Source organism: Vitis riparia, chromosome 18 (assembly GCF_004353265.1).
Source record: "Vitis riparia cultivar Riparia Gloire de Montpellier isolate 1030 chromosome 18, EGFV_Vit.rip_1.0, whole genome shotgun sequence".
NCBI lineage: Eukaryota > Viridiplantae > Streptophyta > Magnoliopsida > Vitales > Vitaceae > Vitis > Vitis riparia.
This window is the reverse complement of record NC_048448.1, coordinates 6022074-6041452: the sequence shown is the minus strand read 5'-3', so window position 1 is coordinate 6041452 and position 19379 is coordinate 6022074. Positions and strand designations below refer to the sequence as shown.

Below are 19379 nucleotides of genomic sequence, written 5' to 3'. Positions count from 1 at the left end.
ATAACCTCATATTTCCTTAGGAGGAAAGGACCTCCCTAAGGTGCACTCCAAGACAATGAAACAGCTTAACTGAAGACTTCATCTTTGACACAACCCTTCACCAACCTATCCTCACAACCCCTAAGCACCACTACCTCATCGAAATACTTAGGGACAAGCTCCATGCACTTTAGGTCCTAATCTCTCCGTATCTTTTTGTGTTGGTGATGGAAGCTTTTAGTAGTCTCCTAAGGAAGGCAGTAGCTAGGGGCTTTGTGTCTGCTTGTAAGGCAAGAAGCAAGGGTGGTGAGGGAGTTAATGTGTCACACCTCTTGTTTGCTGATGCAACTTTGATTTTCTGTGGAGCTTCCAAGGTTCAATTACTGCATTTAAGTTGGATTTTAATGTGGTTTGAAGCCATGTCGGGCTTGAGAATTAATCTTGACAAAAGTGAGCTTATTCCGGTGGGTTGTGTGAATAATGTTGAGGAGTTGGCTGCAACTATTGGTTGTAAGGTTGGAAGTCTCCCAACCACTTATCTGGGCTTGCCGTTAGGTGCACAGTATAGGTCGTTGGCTGTTTGGGACGGTGTGGATGAGAGAATGAGGAAAAAATTGGCTAGATGGAAGAGCCAATACATATCCAAAGGAGGCAGGATTACTTTGATCCGGAGTACTCTAGCTAATATGCCCATTTACTTTATGTCCATGCTCTCTATGCCTAGAAAAGTCAGATTGAGGTTAGAGCGGATTCAGAGGGAGTTCTTATGGGGAGGTGGGGCTCTTGAGAGGAAGATTCATCTTGTTAAGTGGGAGTTGGTTTGTCGTGAGAAGGATAATGGGGGGTTGGGGGTCAAGAGTCTTCCTATCCTCAATAAGGCTCTTTTATGTAAATGGAGTTGGAGATTTGCTATAGAGAGAGAGGCTTTCTGGAACCAAGTGATTAGGGGAAAATATGGGGAGGAGCAAGGGGGGTGGTGTTCAAAGGAAGCAAGGGGGGAGGGGCATGGTGTGGGATTGTGGAAAACTCTTAGGAAAGAATGGGAAGTCGTGAAAAGTAGGCTTGTTTTCGTTGTGGGGAATGGGAAAAGGATAAAATTCTGGAAAGACATTTGGTGTGGGGATGAACCCCTTTGTGTTTCTTTTCCTTCTTTATTTGCTTTGGCTGTTTCCAAGGATGCTTGGGTTAAGGATGTTTGGAGGTGCAATGAGGGTGGTGGAAGTTAGAGCCCGTTGTTTTCTAGACCGTTTAATGATTGGGAGTTGGAAGAGGTGTGCAGTTTTTTTGTGGCCTTAAATAGGAAGCAAATTCAGCAAGGGGTGGATGATAGGGTGATTTGGAGAGAGACTAATTGTGGGAAGTTTTCGATTAAGTCTCTCTACAAATCATTAGTATCAGGCCATCCAATCTCCTTCCCATCGTCGGCTATTTGGAAAGTTACGGTGCAGCCTAGAGTGAGTTTTTTTGGGTGGGAAGCAACGTGGGGAAAGGCTCTCACCTTGGATCAGCTTCAAAGGAGAGGTTGGGCTCTAGCGAACAGATGTTACCTTTGTCAAAGACATGAAGAATCAATTGATCACATTCTTCTACATTGTGATAAGGCTAGAACTCTTTGGGTGCTGCTTTTCTCAATGTTCAGGGTGCAGTGAGTGCTGCCAGCCACGGTTAAGGAGACGCTTTCGGGGTGGAATGGGTCTTTTGTGGGGAAGAAAAGGAAGGGTGTTTGGAAAGCAAGTCCTTTGTGCCTTTTTTGGACGGTTTGGAAGACAAGGAACAAAGTTGCTTTTGAGGAAGAGGAGCTGTCAATCCAAAGACTTAAGGCTTCTTTTGTTTATTTTCTTTGGTCGGAGACGAAGAGGTCTATAAAAGATGGTCCCTCGACCTTAGTTGATTTTGTTGAGTGGGTGGCTTCCCGTTAAGGGTGTGGGTAGGGTGGCTCTTCATTCCTTGGCAGGCTGCTAGGGAGCGTGGGGCGTTTTTCTTTCTTTTTCTTTTCTCCTTCTTGTACTTTTAGCCACTGCTTCGGTGGTTTTTAATACAATCTCTTTATTTATAAAAAAAAAATATATTTTAGCAACCCAAGCCTCCTAAGTCACAACAATACTAAAAGGAATTGGGAATACCTACAACAAAAATTCTACCAAAAATTCAACTAGCCTCTCCTTATTGTCCCCATAAACCCACCCTAGCCTCTCATCCCCTTCCTTAGTGCACCAAACCCTAAGCACTTCCCAAACTTTCCAAGAATAATGTTTCCCCATAGTTTATCCCACTTCATTGCAAACCTCCAACACCATTTACCAAGTAAACTCTTGTTAAGATTTGAATGGTTTTTGATGTCCAAACCACCCTTTCTTCTATTGAAATAAACAACCAACTAATTCAGAAAATGGGGTTTCTTCCCTAGAAGACCACATTCAAATAGTAAGTCATGTTGAGTTTTTTCAAGCCTTAAATGCACCCACCTTAAAATGACAAAAAGGGACATTAAGTAGACAGGCAAGCAGGACAATGTACTTCGTCCAAGAGTTAAGTCTTCCACACTTAGTTAAATACTAACGTTTCCAAGAAAAGCAAGCCAGTTTATGGAATTTTTCTGATCACTTCCTAAACCATGGTTGACTTGGAAAAGGAACCTCAAGGAAGGCCAAAGTAGAAGGAAACTTGTCCATACCACACCCTAAGAAAGAAGTCCATTTCTCATATTAGCTCCTCTCCTAAAAGATTGACACTTCTCCAAATCAATATTTTAATAGGCTACAGGTGATCTTGAGGCGTTTTCCCCAAACGAAATGAAAAAAAAGCCTTGAGACAAAACAAGGCCATTAGGGTTAATGTTAACTCGTTTTTCCTCTTCATTAATTAATTATAGTGATCTTTTTTCTTTTATTTATCAATAATAAGATAATGATATAATGATTATATATAAGCTCAATCAATGTAGTGACCAATAATTCATTTATTTCTTCTTCTCAATTTTTTTTCCTTTCCATTTAAAGGGTTAATTAGTAGACAAATAAGCTCTTATTTTTTAAAAGGCATATCCCTAGTCTTGGATGGAAGACAAAACTAATAAATCTATATCAAAACCCCATAAAAGCACAACCCATAAAACCAATGAATATTGAGACTTAATCCCCTTATAACATGTATTTAAAAAAAAAAAAGCCCATGAAGGGCCTAAGCCCATCAAAACCTTTTTAAATTTAAGGCTTAAGCCTTAATAGCCTTGAGGTTATAACTTCTTGGTTATTAGCCTCAACAAGGTCACGGTCAAGCCTCGATTACCCTATATTACTCAGACTATAGCCTCAAGGCTAATTTGCATATCCTTGCCTTAAGGCGAGTCTCAAGGTGTAATCCTCAATAGCCTTTTAAAACACTACTCTAAATTGGTTTTAATTCCCAAAATCACCTCAACCAAAAATAGAATCCACTCAAATATATCATATGCTCACTACACCTTACCCAACAAGAGAGTGTCATCACAAAAGGGTAAATGAAAAACCTCCATATTTTCTCCACCTCGACCATCTAACTTGAAACCTCTAATGAAGCTCCTCCCCCTTGCTTTATTAAAGAAACAACTTAAAGTGAGTCTCCTTGCCTAAAACCCATAAAATTTGAAAAACTCATATAGTGTTCTATTCACCAACACTAAGAATCTCATCATCAAGATATAAAATTTAATCCACGTAATCAATTTTCAACCAAAGACCATCATACTTATTACAGAATAAGAAAAGCTTAATTAAAGTGGTCATAAGTCTTCTTAACATCCAACTTATATTCTAAACTACATCCCAACCTCGGGTTGTACCTCAACAATAGTGTCCTCTTGAATTTGAGCTTCCTAGGTATTTAAGTGGTGTAAGGGGGAGACACGATCTCATATCACTTAGGGTTTGCATCCTTTATGGTTAAGCTCAATCTTTTGTTATTAAGTGTGTTGAACAACCAATTTTCCTAAAAGCTTAAGCTTGTAACATTTGGGCTCATAATGTATATTATACACTCTTAACACCCTCTCTCATCCGTAGCTTCTATTTTTGGGCTTACACGTGCACTTAATAAATTGGGTAAATAAATATATGAAATGATTAGGTTCAAACACATGACCTCCCACCAAACAAGACTCTGATACCATGTTAGACAACCAATTTTCCTAAGAGCTTAAACCTATAGGATTTGAGCTCACAATGCATATCATGCACTCTTAATAGGGTGGATAGCTTATATAAAATATATTAATTAATTAAACCTCCAATTAAATATATTGATTTGGAGATTGTCTTATTAGAAATAAGGGCCACATCTAAATATTAGCTTACTCTCCATAAAGGCATTCTGAGAATTATACACAACGTAGTCTTTTTAGACTTTCGTACCTGGAAATAGGTTTTTTAGCAGATTTTTGGATGTTACTCTATGGAAAACCTTCTTAGCATAACCTCCATTGCCATGTTGAGTGCTCTCCACTTGTCCATTTATAACATTGGTGAGAAATGTTGGTTTCTCGAGTTCTTAACTCTATTCTTTCAAGTCCTTCCTATATAATCCTAAAGGTGGTGGCATCCCCTTGATCCAATGCTCATATAAAAGGTGAATGCAAATTAAAACCTTGAGCTTCAAAGGCAAGGAGTGCTATAAAACTATTCATCACCCATTATTCATTAGCCAATGATTCATGGATGTTGATGGCACATCTTCACTTTAAGTGAAGCAGTTTGAATAGCACAGGAAGTTTTCTCTTTCCAGAGAATTAGTGATGGGGATCAAGACCATCCACTTTAATTTGAATATAAGTGTGTAGATGTGGAGAATAAGACAGATTCTATTTCAAATTAAATTAGGATTCCTACTCTTATCATAAGGTTAGAAGGTTTTATTCTAATCACAAAATTAGGAATTCTACTCTTATCAGTTTAGTATTTTATTTCATGTAAGATCTTGAATTGTTTACAGATAGGGTTGAGTACATCAAAGGAAGGCAACAAATGTTATTGTGATTCAAAATTTGTCCATGTTCTCATCTAACTTATATTCTTTCATCACCGACTTTCTTCCTTTTTTTCCCCTGTTCTCATCTAAATTTCTCTGTTACCTATATTTTTCTCTACCTTGATATAATTGCTTTTGTTGTCCTACATCATATATGTGAGGATAAGACAAATAAAAGGAAAGTATTGTGATTAGGTTGCAATAACATTAGCAACCAAGCTTGAAGAATTGGAAAAAAATTTGAAGAAAATATGTCATCAATCAAGAATATATATATGGCAGGGAGAGAAGTTGCAGAGGCAAGACAAATTGGGGATGGTGCGTGGTCTTATGTCTTATTTTCTATGATATGAATAGTATAGCTTGGAAGAATGATATGATCTTCTCATCAAAAAGAATGATATGATCTTCAACAAAGATTTCATCAGTCAAGCATAAGGTGTTTTAACTTTGCAACATGTTGTCTGGGTGATAAAACTCCTTGTAGGAAGAGCAGTAAAACAAGTGATTACATGGTAAGGCTCAAGTAAAATATTTAGGAAGTTAAAAAAAGATCTCTAATGTAGAATCAGAAACAACTTCCTAGACAAAGGAAAGAAATATTCCCTCTCTCAGAAATGTACAAAACTGTTCATTATCACGTTTGTTCATGCATTATTGAAATTTTCCTACTGAACACATACCTCTGAAGAAGATTGACAAATATGTGACAACCCCCTATCAAATTGACTTGTTCCAGAAAAGAAGCAAGCAATGATTTTTGAGAAACAGCACGAATAACCATATGCAGAACATCCTCAATGCATGCCATATCCTGACTCGTCTCGAAGAATGCTACAAGGGCTTTTATATCTGATGCTGCAATATTCTGCCTGCATATTGCTCATAGCTTTAAATTTTTTAAAAACATGATAATGATAATCAGCTAAATCAGAATAAACTCATAGGGAAAAGGGTTCAAGAAGTTTGGAAACAACAGTGGGAGACACTACACAATTGAAAGACAATATACCTGACACTCATTTCACCAAGGCTTAATAAAAGAAGACGAATTTTACGTATTTCTTCTTTACTAGGTCTCTCTCCAATAACTTGTTTCGTAATGGGATGCAAAAGAGGCTTGCTTCCTATAGCAGATCGAGATTTTGCATTACCCCAGTAAAATTGGCGAATTATATCAATAACACGTGGGAGCCGACACAGGCTCTTAAGCAACCTTGGGTCATTATCAAATTGCTGGATGAGAAACATATACAGTTCACGTTGCACCTTGTAAACTGTGTACACCCAGATAAGAGGATTAAGGAAAACACTAGATATAGCATCTTTCACAAGCAGCTCTGACAAGCCTGACAGAAGCAAAAAATAATTATTAGAAACGAAACCATATTCAGAAAACTGCTCATCTACGTGAATACAAAAGAATCATCAAGTGCACAAACTAAAAGAAACACTTGCCACTTAAATAGATGAAAGAAGAGCTCAAGCTACATACCACAGTTTGCAACAACATTAAACATGTGTTTCAAAGCTGAGAGCGTCTCCAAATTAAGTTGCACAGGAGGAACTGATTGTAATAAAAATCCAAGAATTGAAAACCCAGAAAGAAGATGCATCTGGTGTTGGTTTGCTGAATTCTCGTCTAAGACAGAAGCTATAAGCTCAATGACTTCAGCAGTTAGACGCTCTTTTGTGATAGGTGTAAGCAATGTATGCTCCAATTTTCCACTTTCAACATTTTCATACCTATCAGACTGGGAAAAGAGAGGGAAAAACACAGAAACACCCCCAACACAGTAAATTATCTGCTGCAGTAATCGCCGTGAACATAACTGCGTGCCTAGCATCACTGTTGCTTCAAATGAATTTTTATCCAGTGCATGATCCAGGAGTGGGGAAACGTTAAACAGAGTCCGGCCATCACTTGCCTGAAAAGAAAACCAACTTCATTCAGCTTTAATAGCAACACAGAAAAGCAAGTTTAGCAAAGACTAGTCTCTTGTGAAAAGAAAAAGAACCTGTGCATTAAGTCCAAAGATAATTTTAGATGCAAGGCCGTCTTTAGCATCAAGTATTCCACTAGGCAATGGGTTATCATAAGAACTTGCAATTTCATTATCAAGGAAAGAATACATATAGCTAGGTCCTAGGGAATAGATACCCAGGACTTGCTCAGAAGTAATAACATCATTAAACATATAAATGGGACCAATCTGACCAAGAAAAGGGGATGACTCCTTGATGGAGTACAAAGCATTCTCTTCTTCATATGGAGGCAGATTTATTTTTGTGCCGATTGTGCAACTTGTCAATAATTCACTGATTTTTGGATATCTGGACCAATCAGAACATGAGATTAGGGGGCAATTATTCATCCAAAGAAATCTATAAATTTTATGTAAGACATTAGAAAATAAAAAATAATAATAATGATTATGGCCAAGGATCAGAAGTGGCATGCTACCTGCATTTTTCAGATGATGCCAGATTTCCATCCACATAACATCTCAATTGGCTACCCCCAGAAAATGCTCTCCCAATACTATGGGTTAGACAAAGAAAATGCCATTTCTTTCTGACAAGGTTGACATGCAGTGAAACACATTGTCGCTTCTGATTGATAGACTGCAAAGTTAGAAAAATTTATAATTAATAGCTTGGTATCATTTTTCCATAACCTTAACAAAATAAAATACAGTTAAGATACAGTAATAACAAAGGCAGTTAACAATGCGATAAGTGAATCTGAAAAATTGTGCAAATAGAGCAAGATAGTTCAAGTGATGCATTCAGAGATAGAACACAAATTGGATAACATAAGAAATTTCCAAGGGAAGACATATATCTTACCTCATAAATCAGCTTGTCCTTAGCAACTGCAGCCAAGCATCCTCTTCCATTTTCTGTGAGAAAACTAAACAGCCCCATTGTCCCATTCCTAGGGAAGCTTTCTACTCTGAGCCAACATGAAAAAGAGAACCCCTTATTGAGAGGCCACTGGACAGGTGTTGTGATCTTGACCCCCTACAAGAATAAGAAAGAAAAAGAAGATTGGATATAAATCAGAATGACAAGATAGAATTGGTAACCGCATACCTAAGAAAGATTACAGAGGAAGAGAAGATATAGAATCCTATCCTCCTGAAGTGAGTCTTCCTTTAGACCCTCTTGCCCCCACCAACCAAAAAGATAAATAAATAAAAGAATAAAAAATTCCACATAAGATTCCCAAAGAGCCAGAGTTATGAGGATTAAAACATCTAAACATCAACAGAAATATCAACAAGATATGGATACAAAAAGAAACTTAAAAATGATGGAAATAATATGAAACAAAGGAATAAGAAATGGAACTTTAGGAATTATTTGTGTGAAATAATAATGAATTATTTGGTGACAAGGCACTATTACAAGAATGCAGTGATATAAGTTGTGTGATGTTTAGGGTAAAAATCAGGTGTGACACAAGTATATTTCAGGTTGTATATTGACTCAAAAAGAAAAAAATAATATATTTGAACACTGAAGTGTCATAAAATATTAATTTCTTATAGTAACAAATAATTTCACATGAATAAGAAGAAAAATACATAGTAGATAGCAAGTGAACACTAACGCACAACATGAAGAGAAATTATGAAAATATGGAAATATATTTGAATATTCATAAATTTCTCCAATAAGGCTTTCAGAGAGAAATCAATGAAATATCATAAACATTGATAATAAGAGAATATCAGAACCACCTGACAAAAAGATGCCCCATTATGATTATAGGATCACCAGTACACAATATTATCACCAAAATTTTGCCGATACTTCTGATTAACATGAGATCTCCAAGAAATGGGCATCACCATTTTTCTCCCTAGTCAGTTCATTAGTTATGGCAGTTGCAAGTTAACACACCCCAGAAACTTTGGAATAAAAAATTTACTACAGTTGTTCAGCTTAAAGTAATAATTCTTAGAAGTTGCATTCAGGGACACCATAGGGACTTACAGAATCACTCCCATTGAGATCAAAAAAGGCAGTAGGTCCTTTCTCATTTAACATAGATAAAATGCTGGTCAACAATAATGAGCAGTACTTTTGCTGAGTCCCAATTTTCTTGCTTCGTAGGAGAGCAAAGATTTTGCGAATATCCTTCCCAGATATGCTATGCCCACCAGTGACCTGAATTAACTGAGCAATTTTCAAAATGACACTATCCATGTCCTCTTGCGAGAACCAGTCAAGAAGAAAATTAAGCATTCCTGCTCTGACACACGAAGCGCGATTGGAAATGGAGTCTCTAAGCAGTTGCTGAAATACATTGAGCCCATAATGCCGTGATGAGTCACTGCTCTGCCCAGTTACAAAATGGCAAAGTAATGATTCAGGATGACACCAAATGATGTAAAAGAAAAAACAAAAAGACTATGGCAATTATATGTAGAAAGAAATGGCAGCTCCAGCAGGGATGGAGCCAGAAATGGAATCTAGTGGGGCAAAATGAGAGATTGATTTCAAAGGGGCAAAAATAAGCCACAAAGTATGATTTAGCTCACTGGTTGTTTTGTTTCTCTTTAAAATTGAGGTCATAAAATCAATCCCTGACTTTGTAGCCACATTTTAGAAAATTAAAATTCTATCAGGAGAGGCATGATACTAGCAAAGGGAACTGAATTACCAACCTTCTGGAGGATACTCAAATAAAGGATAATTACATCTTCATTCTGAGTCAAAACAAAAAAGAAAGAAAACAATGATATGAGAACCATGAGATAGGCAACTGTATACCAAGGATAAATCCATACCCAGCATGCATGAAAAGAAATTAGAATTCAAGAAATCAGCAGACCAAATAAAAAGAACACTGATATAGATGATACAAAATGTTCAGAGAAGATTTGCAATGCAAGGTCACCTTAATTACAGGGCTTGCTTTTATATCAAACTTTCCATCTACAAGCATGTCAAGCAGTGCATTTAGAAGCCCCTCACTTGGCCGCCATTGGCAAAACTCCAATAATAGACTTTGCAAAGTCTGATAGCCCTTGCCAACAAGAGCTCTAAATGCAGCCTGCAAAAATAAATTAATTAATCAGAAAGTATGATTAACTACAAATTAACACTCTGCATCTTAAAGTAGAAAAGAAGAAACAACAAAGGTGTATCCAAATATACAGATACCTGTTTAATTGACAATATCGCAGCATATCAGGAATAAGATAGATGTCAAACAAAAAGGGAGGTGCAATGCTAGCATATGGGAGGTATACATGTTATGCCTACAAAGAAGGACAAAAAAAACAAAAAAGGTCCACAATATGTTCAGATGAGAAGAGCTTCAGTGTGATTGAAGATCAGGGGGCTTGAGCCTCTCAACAAGGCCTTGTTAGGGAAGTGGCTTAGCAGGTTTGAGGTAGGGCATGGTATTTAGGAAAAAGGTGATTGTGGAGAAGTATGGGGAAATGGAAAAATAATGGTGAACTAAAGAGGGCAGAGAAGCAATGATTCAAATCTGTGGAAGACTATCAGGAGGAACATTTTAGACTGGGAGTTGTCTCTAATAGGAATTTTTTTTTTTTTTTTTTGATAAGTAAAAGTATTGTATAAAAACCACCAAAGCAGTGGAAAAAGAATTACAAGAAAGAACACACCCCCCACTCCCTAGCTGAAAGCCAAGGTCAGAGGAGCAGCCCAACACACACCCTTAACGGGTTCCCAACCAACCAACAAAATCAACTAAGGTCGAGGGACCATCTTTTATAGACAATTTCGTCTCCGACCAAAGAAAATATACAAACGAATGTCTCTAATAGGAAAATCATTGTTGCAGTTGTTGAATCCTTTATTTGTTGTTAGAGAATGACCGATAAGTTGATTACTACAAGAAGGTTTCATTAATCTTTGACACCAGGTGAATGTACCACCTTCCCAGATAAAAGATTTGGAATCCTAGGTATCGTTTAAGGTTGGTTCCTTTAGGCAAGAGACAGCGTGGAAAAGAATCCTTACAATGGATCAGCTTATTAGAAGAGGTTAGAACATGCTTAATTGGCGGTACCCTTGTATACAAGATTTTGAGTCTAGTGATCACATTCTTATTCACTACAAGTAGGGTTTTGGCTTATGGACCTCATCCATACCTGTAAGAGTAGTACAATATATTGTATCCTATCCTAAGACTAAGACTTCTCTCCCATACTTGTAGGCCTTGTTTCCTCTGACCCATGGATAAGGAACCTAGGTAAGAATGTTCATTGAGAGAAATAGTAGACCCTGTTTACAACCATCTTTGTTTGCTCTCTTGTCGAAACTCCAAACAAAAACTTATCAAGAAATAATGCTCTAACTTCCAATCTATCTTTTTCTAAGCCCTATATAACTAATCAAACATGTATATATTGCACTCAGGCATGTCAACGCTTAATTCTCTTAAGTTGTACTAAATCCAGATGTCCTCTCTATGCAAGAAAGTAGGACATCCCTCCAACCAGAGTCTAGTCCCAACAGTTTCTCCAGTGGTGTTTAGTTAGCAGCCTCCACTCTTGGGTTGCAACATTGAAGGAAGCCAATGCTCCCACTACATTATAACAATAAAAAGTTCCTTCCATGTGGGTCATATCATAATTAAGGAAAAAATTTGGACGTAGAGGAGTAATGTTACGAGTCTTCCATGTTGTATTCCCATTGGAGTATGTGCTGATGAAGATTTGTTCCCTATTGCAAATATTTGGCATAACTATAGTTTTAAAACGTGCAAAGCACACCTAAGGCACAAAAGCCTTCAACAAACAATTAAAAGCACACCTAAAGCACACCTAAGGCATACGCCTAAGTGAAGATGGATATCAATTTTATAAAATATGATTCAAAATATAATTCAATCAATAAAAAAATTAAGATTCTAAACCTTGAAAAGAAGCATTCAATAAAAAATATATTGAAATTGTATAAAGTTCAATAAACAATTAGAACTTTCAAGAATTAAGAGTATTTAAAAAGGAAGAGTAAAGTTGATAAGATGTGCCTCTTTAATAAGGCACATGTCTTAGCAAACACGACACTATAACTAGAGTGGTTGCCCCTTGAGCCTAGGTGTGCTTAAAGTGTGCCTTTTAAAACTAAGGGCATAATGAAAACACAATCAGGAGAAGTTGGAGCAGATGAGAATGTGGCTTGGTTTTCCCAAAGATATTTACGCTTTTGACCTCATTGCCACTTAAGTCTAAGCAGTGATACAGTCTCTTTAGTGACAGGATTATAGGCATAATAGAAAGTAACCTTAACAATCTCATAAACCCTTTTACCGAAAAGGACCCAACCAAATCTGGAAGCACAGACTCCTTGTTTAAGATTCCCGCCTCAGTGGCAGCAAAAATTGAGAGACTTCTTTAGTGACAGGATTATAGGCATAATAGAAAGTAACCTTAACAATCTCATAAACCCTTTTACCGAAAAGGACCCAACCAAATCTGGAAGCACAGACTCCTTGTTTAAGATTCCCGCCTCAGTGGCAGCAAAAATTGAGAGACTACAAAGAGATTTTTTATGGTCAGGCGTAGGGGAAGGCAAAAAAGATCATTTAGTTAGTTGGGACGTAGTGTGTAAGCCGAAATCGAAAGGGGGATTGGGTTTTGGAAAGATTTCTGTAAGGAATGTCGCTCTCTTAGGGAAGTGGTTGTGGAGATATCCTAGGGAGGGTTCAACTCTGTGGCATCAGGTTATTTTAAGCATTTATGGATTATATTCCAATGGTTGGGATGTCAACAATATAGTTAGATGGTCACATCGTTGTCCTTGGAAGGCCATTGCACTAGTCTTCCAAGAGTTTTCCAAGTTTACTCGGTTTGTGGTAAGTGACGGGGATAGAATTCGGTTCTAGGAAGACTTGTGGTGGGGGGATCAACCTTTGGGAGTCCAATATCCAAGATTACTTAGTGTAGTCACGGATAAAAATACTTCTATTTCATCAATCCTTGGATCTACCCGCCCTTTCTCTTGGAATTTCAACTTTCGTCGAAATCTTTCCGATTCTGAGATAGAAGATTTAGAAGGCCTTATGCGGTCTCTTGATCGTCTACACATATCACCTTCGGTTCCAGATATGAGATCCTGGTCTTTATCTCCTTTAGGATTTTTCACAGTCAAATCTTTCTTTCTGGCCTTATCTCAATATTCTGAGTCGCCTCCAGTTTTCCCTACCAAGTTCGTCTGGAATTCTCAAGTCCCCTTCAAAGTCAAGTCCTTTGTCTGGTTGGTGGCTCATAAGAAGGTTAATACTAATGACTTGCTACAATTGAGAAGACCCTACAAAGCACTTAATCCCGACATATGTAAGTTGTGCATGAAGCATGGAGAAACAGTAGATCACCTTTTCCTCCATTGCTCTTTGACGATGGGGTTGTGGCACAGATTATTTCAATTAGCAAAGACGGATTGGGTTCCCCTAAGGAGCATCTCTGACATGTTATCTACTAATTTTAATGGTTTTGGATCTTCTAAGAGAGGGATTGTTTTATGGCAAGACGCGTGCATCGCGTTAATGTGGGTGGTGTGGCGGGAAAGAAATGCAAGGATTTTTTAGGATAAAGCAAGGAATTCAGAGTATCTTTGGAATTCTATTCGTTTTCTTGCTTCTCTTTGGGCTTTTTGTTCTAAGGTTTTTAAAGGGATACCTCTTAACGTGTTACAACTTGATTGGTTAGCGGTGTGTAACTAGAGTGTTTGTTTGTTCTTTCTTTGTATTTTCTTATATTTGATTACTTGTAGTCTTGTTTTTCTTTGGTGGGAGGATTCCTCATCCTTCTATTGTTTCCTTTTTATCAATATATTCCTTTGTCGTTTCCTATCAAAAAAAAAAAAAAATCTGGAAGCACAAACAATTGCACGTGACAACAAGTTCCACACCATTTCATCTTTCAAAATGTAAGGAAGTTTGCAAAAAAGTTCAAAGAGTGAGCATATGGTAAGATCAGTCAAAAACCAATAGTTCATTATCCATGGCAATTTATCAAGTTGAATGTCATGAATTAGTGCTAGTAGTCAATTCTTGCAAACTACAAGAAAGCAAATTCAATCCACTAGGTGTAATCGTTCCACTATTAGTAATACTATATCTTGAGAAAGATTAAACCATGGCCCGCTTTTTGTCCAAAATAATAGGACTTGGTCAAGCCTTATCTTCTGGTTTATTTTTAAATTCAAACTCCTAAAAATCAAACCTCCGGTTTCAACAAGATGTAATCTTTGTACATTCTTTTGTGATCTATCTTTTTGTATATATCTCTATGTATAGTGAAGGAGTTCTTTGTTTTGATCAAGTTTGTGTATGTGTAGGGAGGATTCTTCATTCTTCTCATGAACTCTTTATTCATAATTAATACATCTCTTGTTTCTAATATAAATATAATTAAAATTTTCATATGAATTATAATTTATCAACATCTAGTGTATTAAAAGATTTTTATTACAAAATCAATATAAATTTTTAAAAACTAATTAAAGCTTATTAATAATGTGGTAAAATATCTTCTTAAAGATGTTTCTCAACATGCTATTAAAATAAAAGACCTATAATAAATAGGTTCATGTAAAATTAACCGTAACATCAAAGTAAAATGATGCTTACCATCTTATTAAAATAGAAAATATAATAAATATATTTTCATTAATATTGTATCCAAATACCCAGACTTATAGTTGAGATCCTTTTTTAATAGAATCCTCATGTCCTCAAATTTTGGGATGCAAAGGATCTGACACCTAAACATATACCCACACCCAACACCCATATCCTAACCCATGTAGCATAGTCAGTATGTGTCTTTGCATGAACATGCATTTTCATCTACAAACAAATAAATGGTACAAATTTAGAATTGTATGCATAATGAAAAACTTAGAAACCAGCAAGCCAGTAAGCAAGAAATCTCAAATCATTAAATTAGAAGTGAAAAAAGGTCAAATGATGAAGTTGGTTTCCAGTGATCTCAGATAGTTTGCAAAACAATCAAAGATGACTAAAAGATAAAAGGTCACACATGCTATTACACGAAATCTCACAAAAATTATTTGTATCGAACAAAAACATGAAGGTAAATGGAGCCATTGACTAGTTTACTAATAATCATAACAAAAATTAAAAGGAAAAAGGAGTACCTTTGAGGCATCATTCCTTGCAAGCAAACAGGTAAGAGTTTGCAGAACATTCAGAACTAACTTCTCTCCATTTGCCTCATCAAGGTTTCCATTTAACAAAGAGACAACATGCAAAAAGCATTCTCCATCACGAAACAAATCCTGATAGTGCTGAACAGGTATAAATTTGGTGAGGAATCAGAACAAGCAAACAATTGTATAGACCAACTCACCAACACACACAGACCATGTAATATAAAATATAAAATATCCCATATTAGAAAGGAATGGCTATTAAGAGTAGTACCACTTGATCAGTCAAGAGCATATCTCTCATTCCAACCAACAGATCAATTGACAATTCTGCAAAACTTTTTTCCCGCTCCTTTATTTGAGTAAATGTTTCTAGGTATTTAGAACATAGACGCAATTTCGCTCTCTGATCTTCATCAGAAAATGGTACAATCTGTAAAGGCAGTAAACCAAAAATACAATAGTTATTCCGTTGCCTCGCCATAATGATAAGGAAAGCAAATATCAAACAAATAAGATCAAGAAGGAGAACCTTCATTAGGTCAAGAATAAGATTAAGCACACGATTTCTGAAAGTCTTTTCCCAGAATAAATCAAACAAGCAATCAACACATGTGGAACTACGCAAAACCAAAATTTCAGCATCATCTGAATCTGCTATTGAGATGTATTCCATTAAGAGATCCATGGATGCTTCCATGCTTTTCAGACAACTTTGGGCCTTCTCAGATGGATCAAATCTCTGACAACTTTGGGGTGAAATTACTTCCACACTGTTGTTTTTAACATTGAGGCCTATATTTCCAGGTCTTCCATATTCCTGGGCCTGAATGCAAGCAACTTTCAGCACCCGGGTTATTGCATCAAGTGTCTTGAAAGAAGCAATAGTTTTCTCACATGAAAGCTGTAATATCCGAAGCAAACTCTTCGCAAGAATGCTAGCAATCTCAGGATTACAAGCAGATTGTTCAAGGGCATCTAATAAAACAGAACATTCAGGCTGCCATAAATAAAATGAAATAAAGGTGAGAATCCCTGAGGAATGTGATGAAGATGGAACTAGAAATCCCTAAAACAGGGAGTTAATCTTCAACAAACCGCTAGATGCTCTTCATATATAGAAAGCATAAAAATTTGTGCATAAAAGCGTACACGCATGCATAAATATCTGTGTAGCACCAAGTCAAACCAGAAAATGCCTTAGCACAACAATGACACAGACCAAGAAGTTATGTTAGCCATCAGAAAGATGCTTTCAATAAAACCAACATGATGAGGATAATCCTGAATTCCCTTTTTGGCCTTGTTGGACACCTTGTCTCCCATATTGAATACTGAGAAAACCAAGCCAAACACAGGACACTAACACCGTCCCAATCTTATGTCCTAGTAATACATAGAACAGAGCTTATAAAGCTCAATGAAAAAGCCAATGATTACACACTAGAACTATCATAAAGGATATAAAAGAAGACCTACCAAGTTATGTGCACTCCCACTAAATGTTGCTGCAAATTCCACAAATGAAATTACTTCCATTTGAAGGATTTCAACTCCAACAGCCTTCCCTTGACAGTCAGTGTAATTAGAGGCATATATTTCAGAATTACTCAGAGATCCCTCATTATATGTGCAACACTCGATAGAAGATCCTTCTGACGCTGGTCCAAAATAGAAAAAATTCTCAGAGAAGATGAGGTCCCACATTCCCTCTTCTCGAAATACCTCAAGCAATAATGGTGAGGAAACAAGAATCGTCCTGAATGCATGAAGAACAGAATTCTGCAGGGTATTGACAAAGATCCTGCAGAAAATGGAAGAAAGAAGCAAAAAAAGAGAAACATTAAAGAAAAAGGCTGTGAGAAACAAGCCAACCAAAATACCAATGGGACAGACAAATACTTGTATCAGAATGTAGATCAGTTGTACCTTAAATATTTGACAGAAATGTTCAGAAAAAAAATATTGCACACACTGGGTACTATTCACCTTAAATGAATTGGCAGCTCATTTTGGTTCGAAAAAGCCTTGATGCATGGGAATATTGTAAGAAGAACCCTCATAATCCATTTTATAGAAAGTTCTCCATAAACCGAAGAGACTGGCATGGCACTTCGACCAGTTGATAACAAGACAAGATGAGATCTATTTTCTTCTGCGGCAAGAAGGAAAGAACAGAGAACTCTGTTCAACTTGACAGCATAATCACTCCAATATTGCAAATAAGAAGCATTGTCCGGAAGTGGCAGAAAAGACTTCCTGATACAAATTTCTACTTTATTCTCATTTATAGAGTCAAAAGCAGATAGTTGAAAGTCATCCTTGCTCTGTTGCTTGTACTCTTGAACCATGAAAGCAAGCAAGCAAAAGCTATTTGCAAATTTATGAACTCTACCATTTTCACATAGAAACTGCAAGTTGTTCAAATTCCCAAAGCTGAATGATCATTAAGGGCAGCAATAATAGAGAGCACTTATATAACAACAAAAGAATAAAAAAAATAAGTTAAAGACCACAGCAAAGGCCCCTACTTATGATAAATAAGAGTTATTAAAAAGCATAAGTTAAGGCCACAGCCACACCCCCCTACTAATGACAAATGAGAATAATTGAAAAGCCAAAGTAGTATAGCATAGAATAAAAAAGGTCATTAATGGAAATAGCTGTTACTGAAACAACAGTTGGTCATACAAAGGATACACAGCCTCTCTAAGAACTTCCAAAGAAAGAATATGGAGCCGAAAAACATCCAAAGAAGGATTTTCATCTCTGCAAAAAATACTTATGCCAATATATTAGATTGTGGAACCAAGCCAAAGGAATAGTATAATAAGAATGTTCTATAAACAACTTAAATTATTATCCTAGCAAAGCAGATGATAATAATTCAACTTTTAAGTGTGTGAGTGTGGGCACATCAAAATACAATTTTTTGTTTATATATGCTCAATCCAAACACTTCTAGGATGGAAAGAAAAAATTCCACCTCATAGTAAGACACATAATTATGAACAAAACCATTCAGCTGCCACATCTCAAACTGGAAAAAGTTAAACAACAATCAGTAATAAGTATCTAATAGGTTGCCATCAAGGCATCAACAACTAACTCAGGATTATCGCAAAACATTTTAAATAATTAAATATATTAGTGTTGAATTGGAACACGATGCATGCAGCATGACATGTAACAAAGCTTGTTTCAAGTTCCATTAAAGTTTTGCACTGAAAACCAACCAGATGTTAAAGAAGGAAAAGATTTGATGATTAAATTTAAGAGGTAAATACACACACGTCCAGGTGCACACACAGAGACAGATTATTCCAGCCAAGGAACAAAAATATCGTATCTTACAGATAGGTTGTCCATCCAGAACACAGAAATCTGGATAGAATATTGATATCAGAAATTTTATGAAAGAAATGAAGGAAACTTGAATCAGCCCAGTCATTCAAACCCCTCCTAAATAAGATAGTCCCATGGGAAGTCACAGCGTTAAGCAAAAAGCAGTTCATGCCTCAAGCAACCTAGAGGTGGCAACCTGGACTGGTAGGATCATTTCATGGCTCAAGCTAGGCTCAAGCTGAAGAATGAAGCACCTTTTTTCTGATCCAGCCTTAATTCTAACCCAAGAAGGTCAATTAGAGCTTAACATCAACTTTAAAAGCTCAGATGGAGCTAGGGTTGGGATAGGATGGATAAGGTTGGTTTACCAGGTTATTCAAGTTGATTGGATTAGAACAAAGGGACGGTGAAGCAGTCAGCCCAGTCACTGGCTGAAGTTAGAAGACAATGAATCTCTATGGAAGAATCACTGAAGATTTTGAAAAGAATTGGATGCATCCAAGAACAGTGATAAACCACATGTCACACCTATAAGCAGAATAACAGATCAGTGATAGATTTTAAGTTTTAAAACTAAAATTGAACAGAGATTAGGTGGAAATTAAACTTTTTGTTACATCAAGAGTACAAAAACCTGGAAGGGAGAGCATCTGAAATGGATTCTTCAGCACCAGTTTAGAAAGATAAAGTGCAAGTCGCAATAATAGAGCTTGTAAGATGGACAACAGAACAAAGAGTTTATTTTACAGCTGCCCTCAAACATCCAATTGCATTATAAATAAACTGTTATATATTATCTACCTGCAGTCATTCTTATCCATATCACAGATATGAAGATATATTTTTCTTTTGATCAAAATGGGAACAAATATCAAGTCAATCACAACAACTTC

The 19379-nt window shown here is 36.6% G+C and overlaps 1 protein-coding gene across 5 annotated transcripts in view; it reads right to left on the bottom strand.

The window, feature by feature from the left end:
* The window catches only part of LOC117906502 (BEACH domain-containing protein B), a 52554-nt gene that overhangs the window by 21147 nt on the left and 12028 nt on the right, over positions 1–19379 (bottom strand). For all 5 annotated transcript variants that reach the window (XR_004649844.1, XM_034819535.1, XM_034819537.1 and 2 more), the window contains 15 exons: positions 17842–17910; positions 17131–17577; positions 16621–16945; positions 15674–16141; positions 15416–15574; positions 15130–15279; positions 9890–10045; positions 9657–9698; positions 8983–9327; positions 7831–8004; positions 7445–7605; positions 6999–7314; positions 6476–6908; positions 5993–6329; positions 5664–5852 (listed from right to left, as the gene is read on the bottom strand). Coding sequence is in view for 4 of the 5 variants with exons in the window: in XM_034819535.1 (XP_034675426.1) it covers positions 5664–5852; positions 5993–6329; positions 6476–6908; positions 6999–7314; positions 7445–7605; positions 7831–8004; positions 8983–9327; positions 9657–9698; positions 9890–10045; positions 15130–15279; positions 15416–15574; positions 15674–16141; positions 16621–16945; positions 17131–17577; positions 17842–17910 (3771 nt within the window). In the remaining variant the exon portion in view is untranslated. The remainder of the gene's footprint in view (positions 1–5663; positions 5853–5992; positions 6330–6475; positions 6909–6998; positions 7315–7444; positions 7606–7830; positions 8005–8982; positions 9328–9656; positions 9699–9889; positions 10046–15129; positions 15280–15415; positions 15575–15673; positions 16142–16620; positions 16946–17130; positions 17578–17841; positions 17911–19379) is intronic.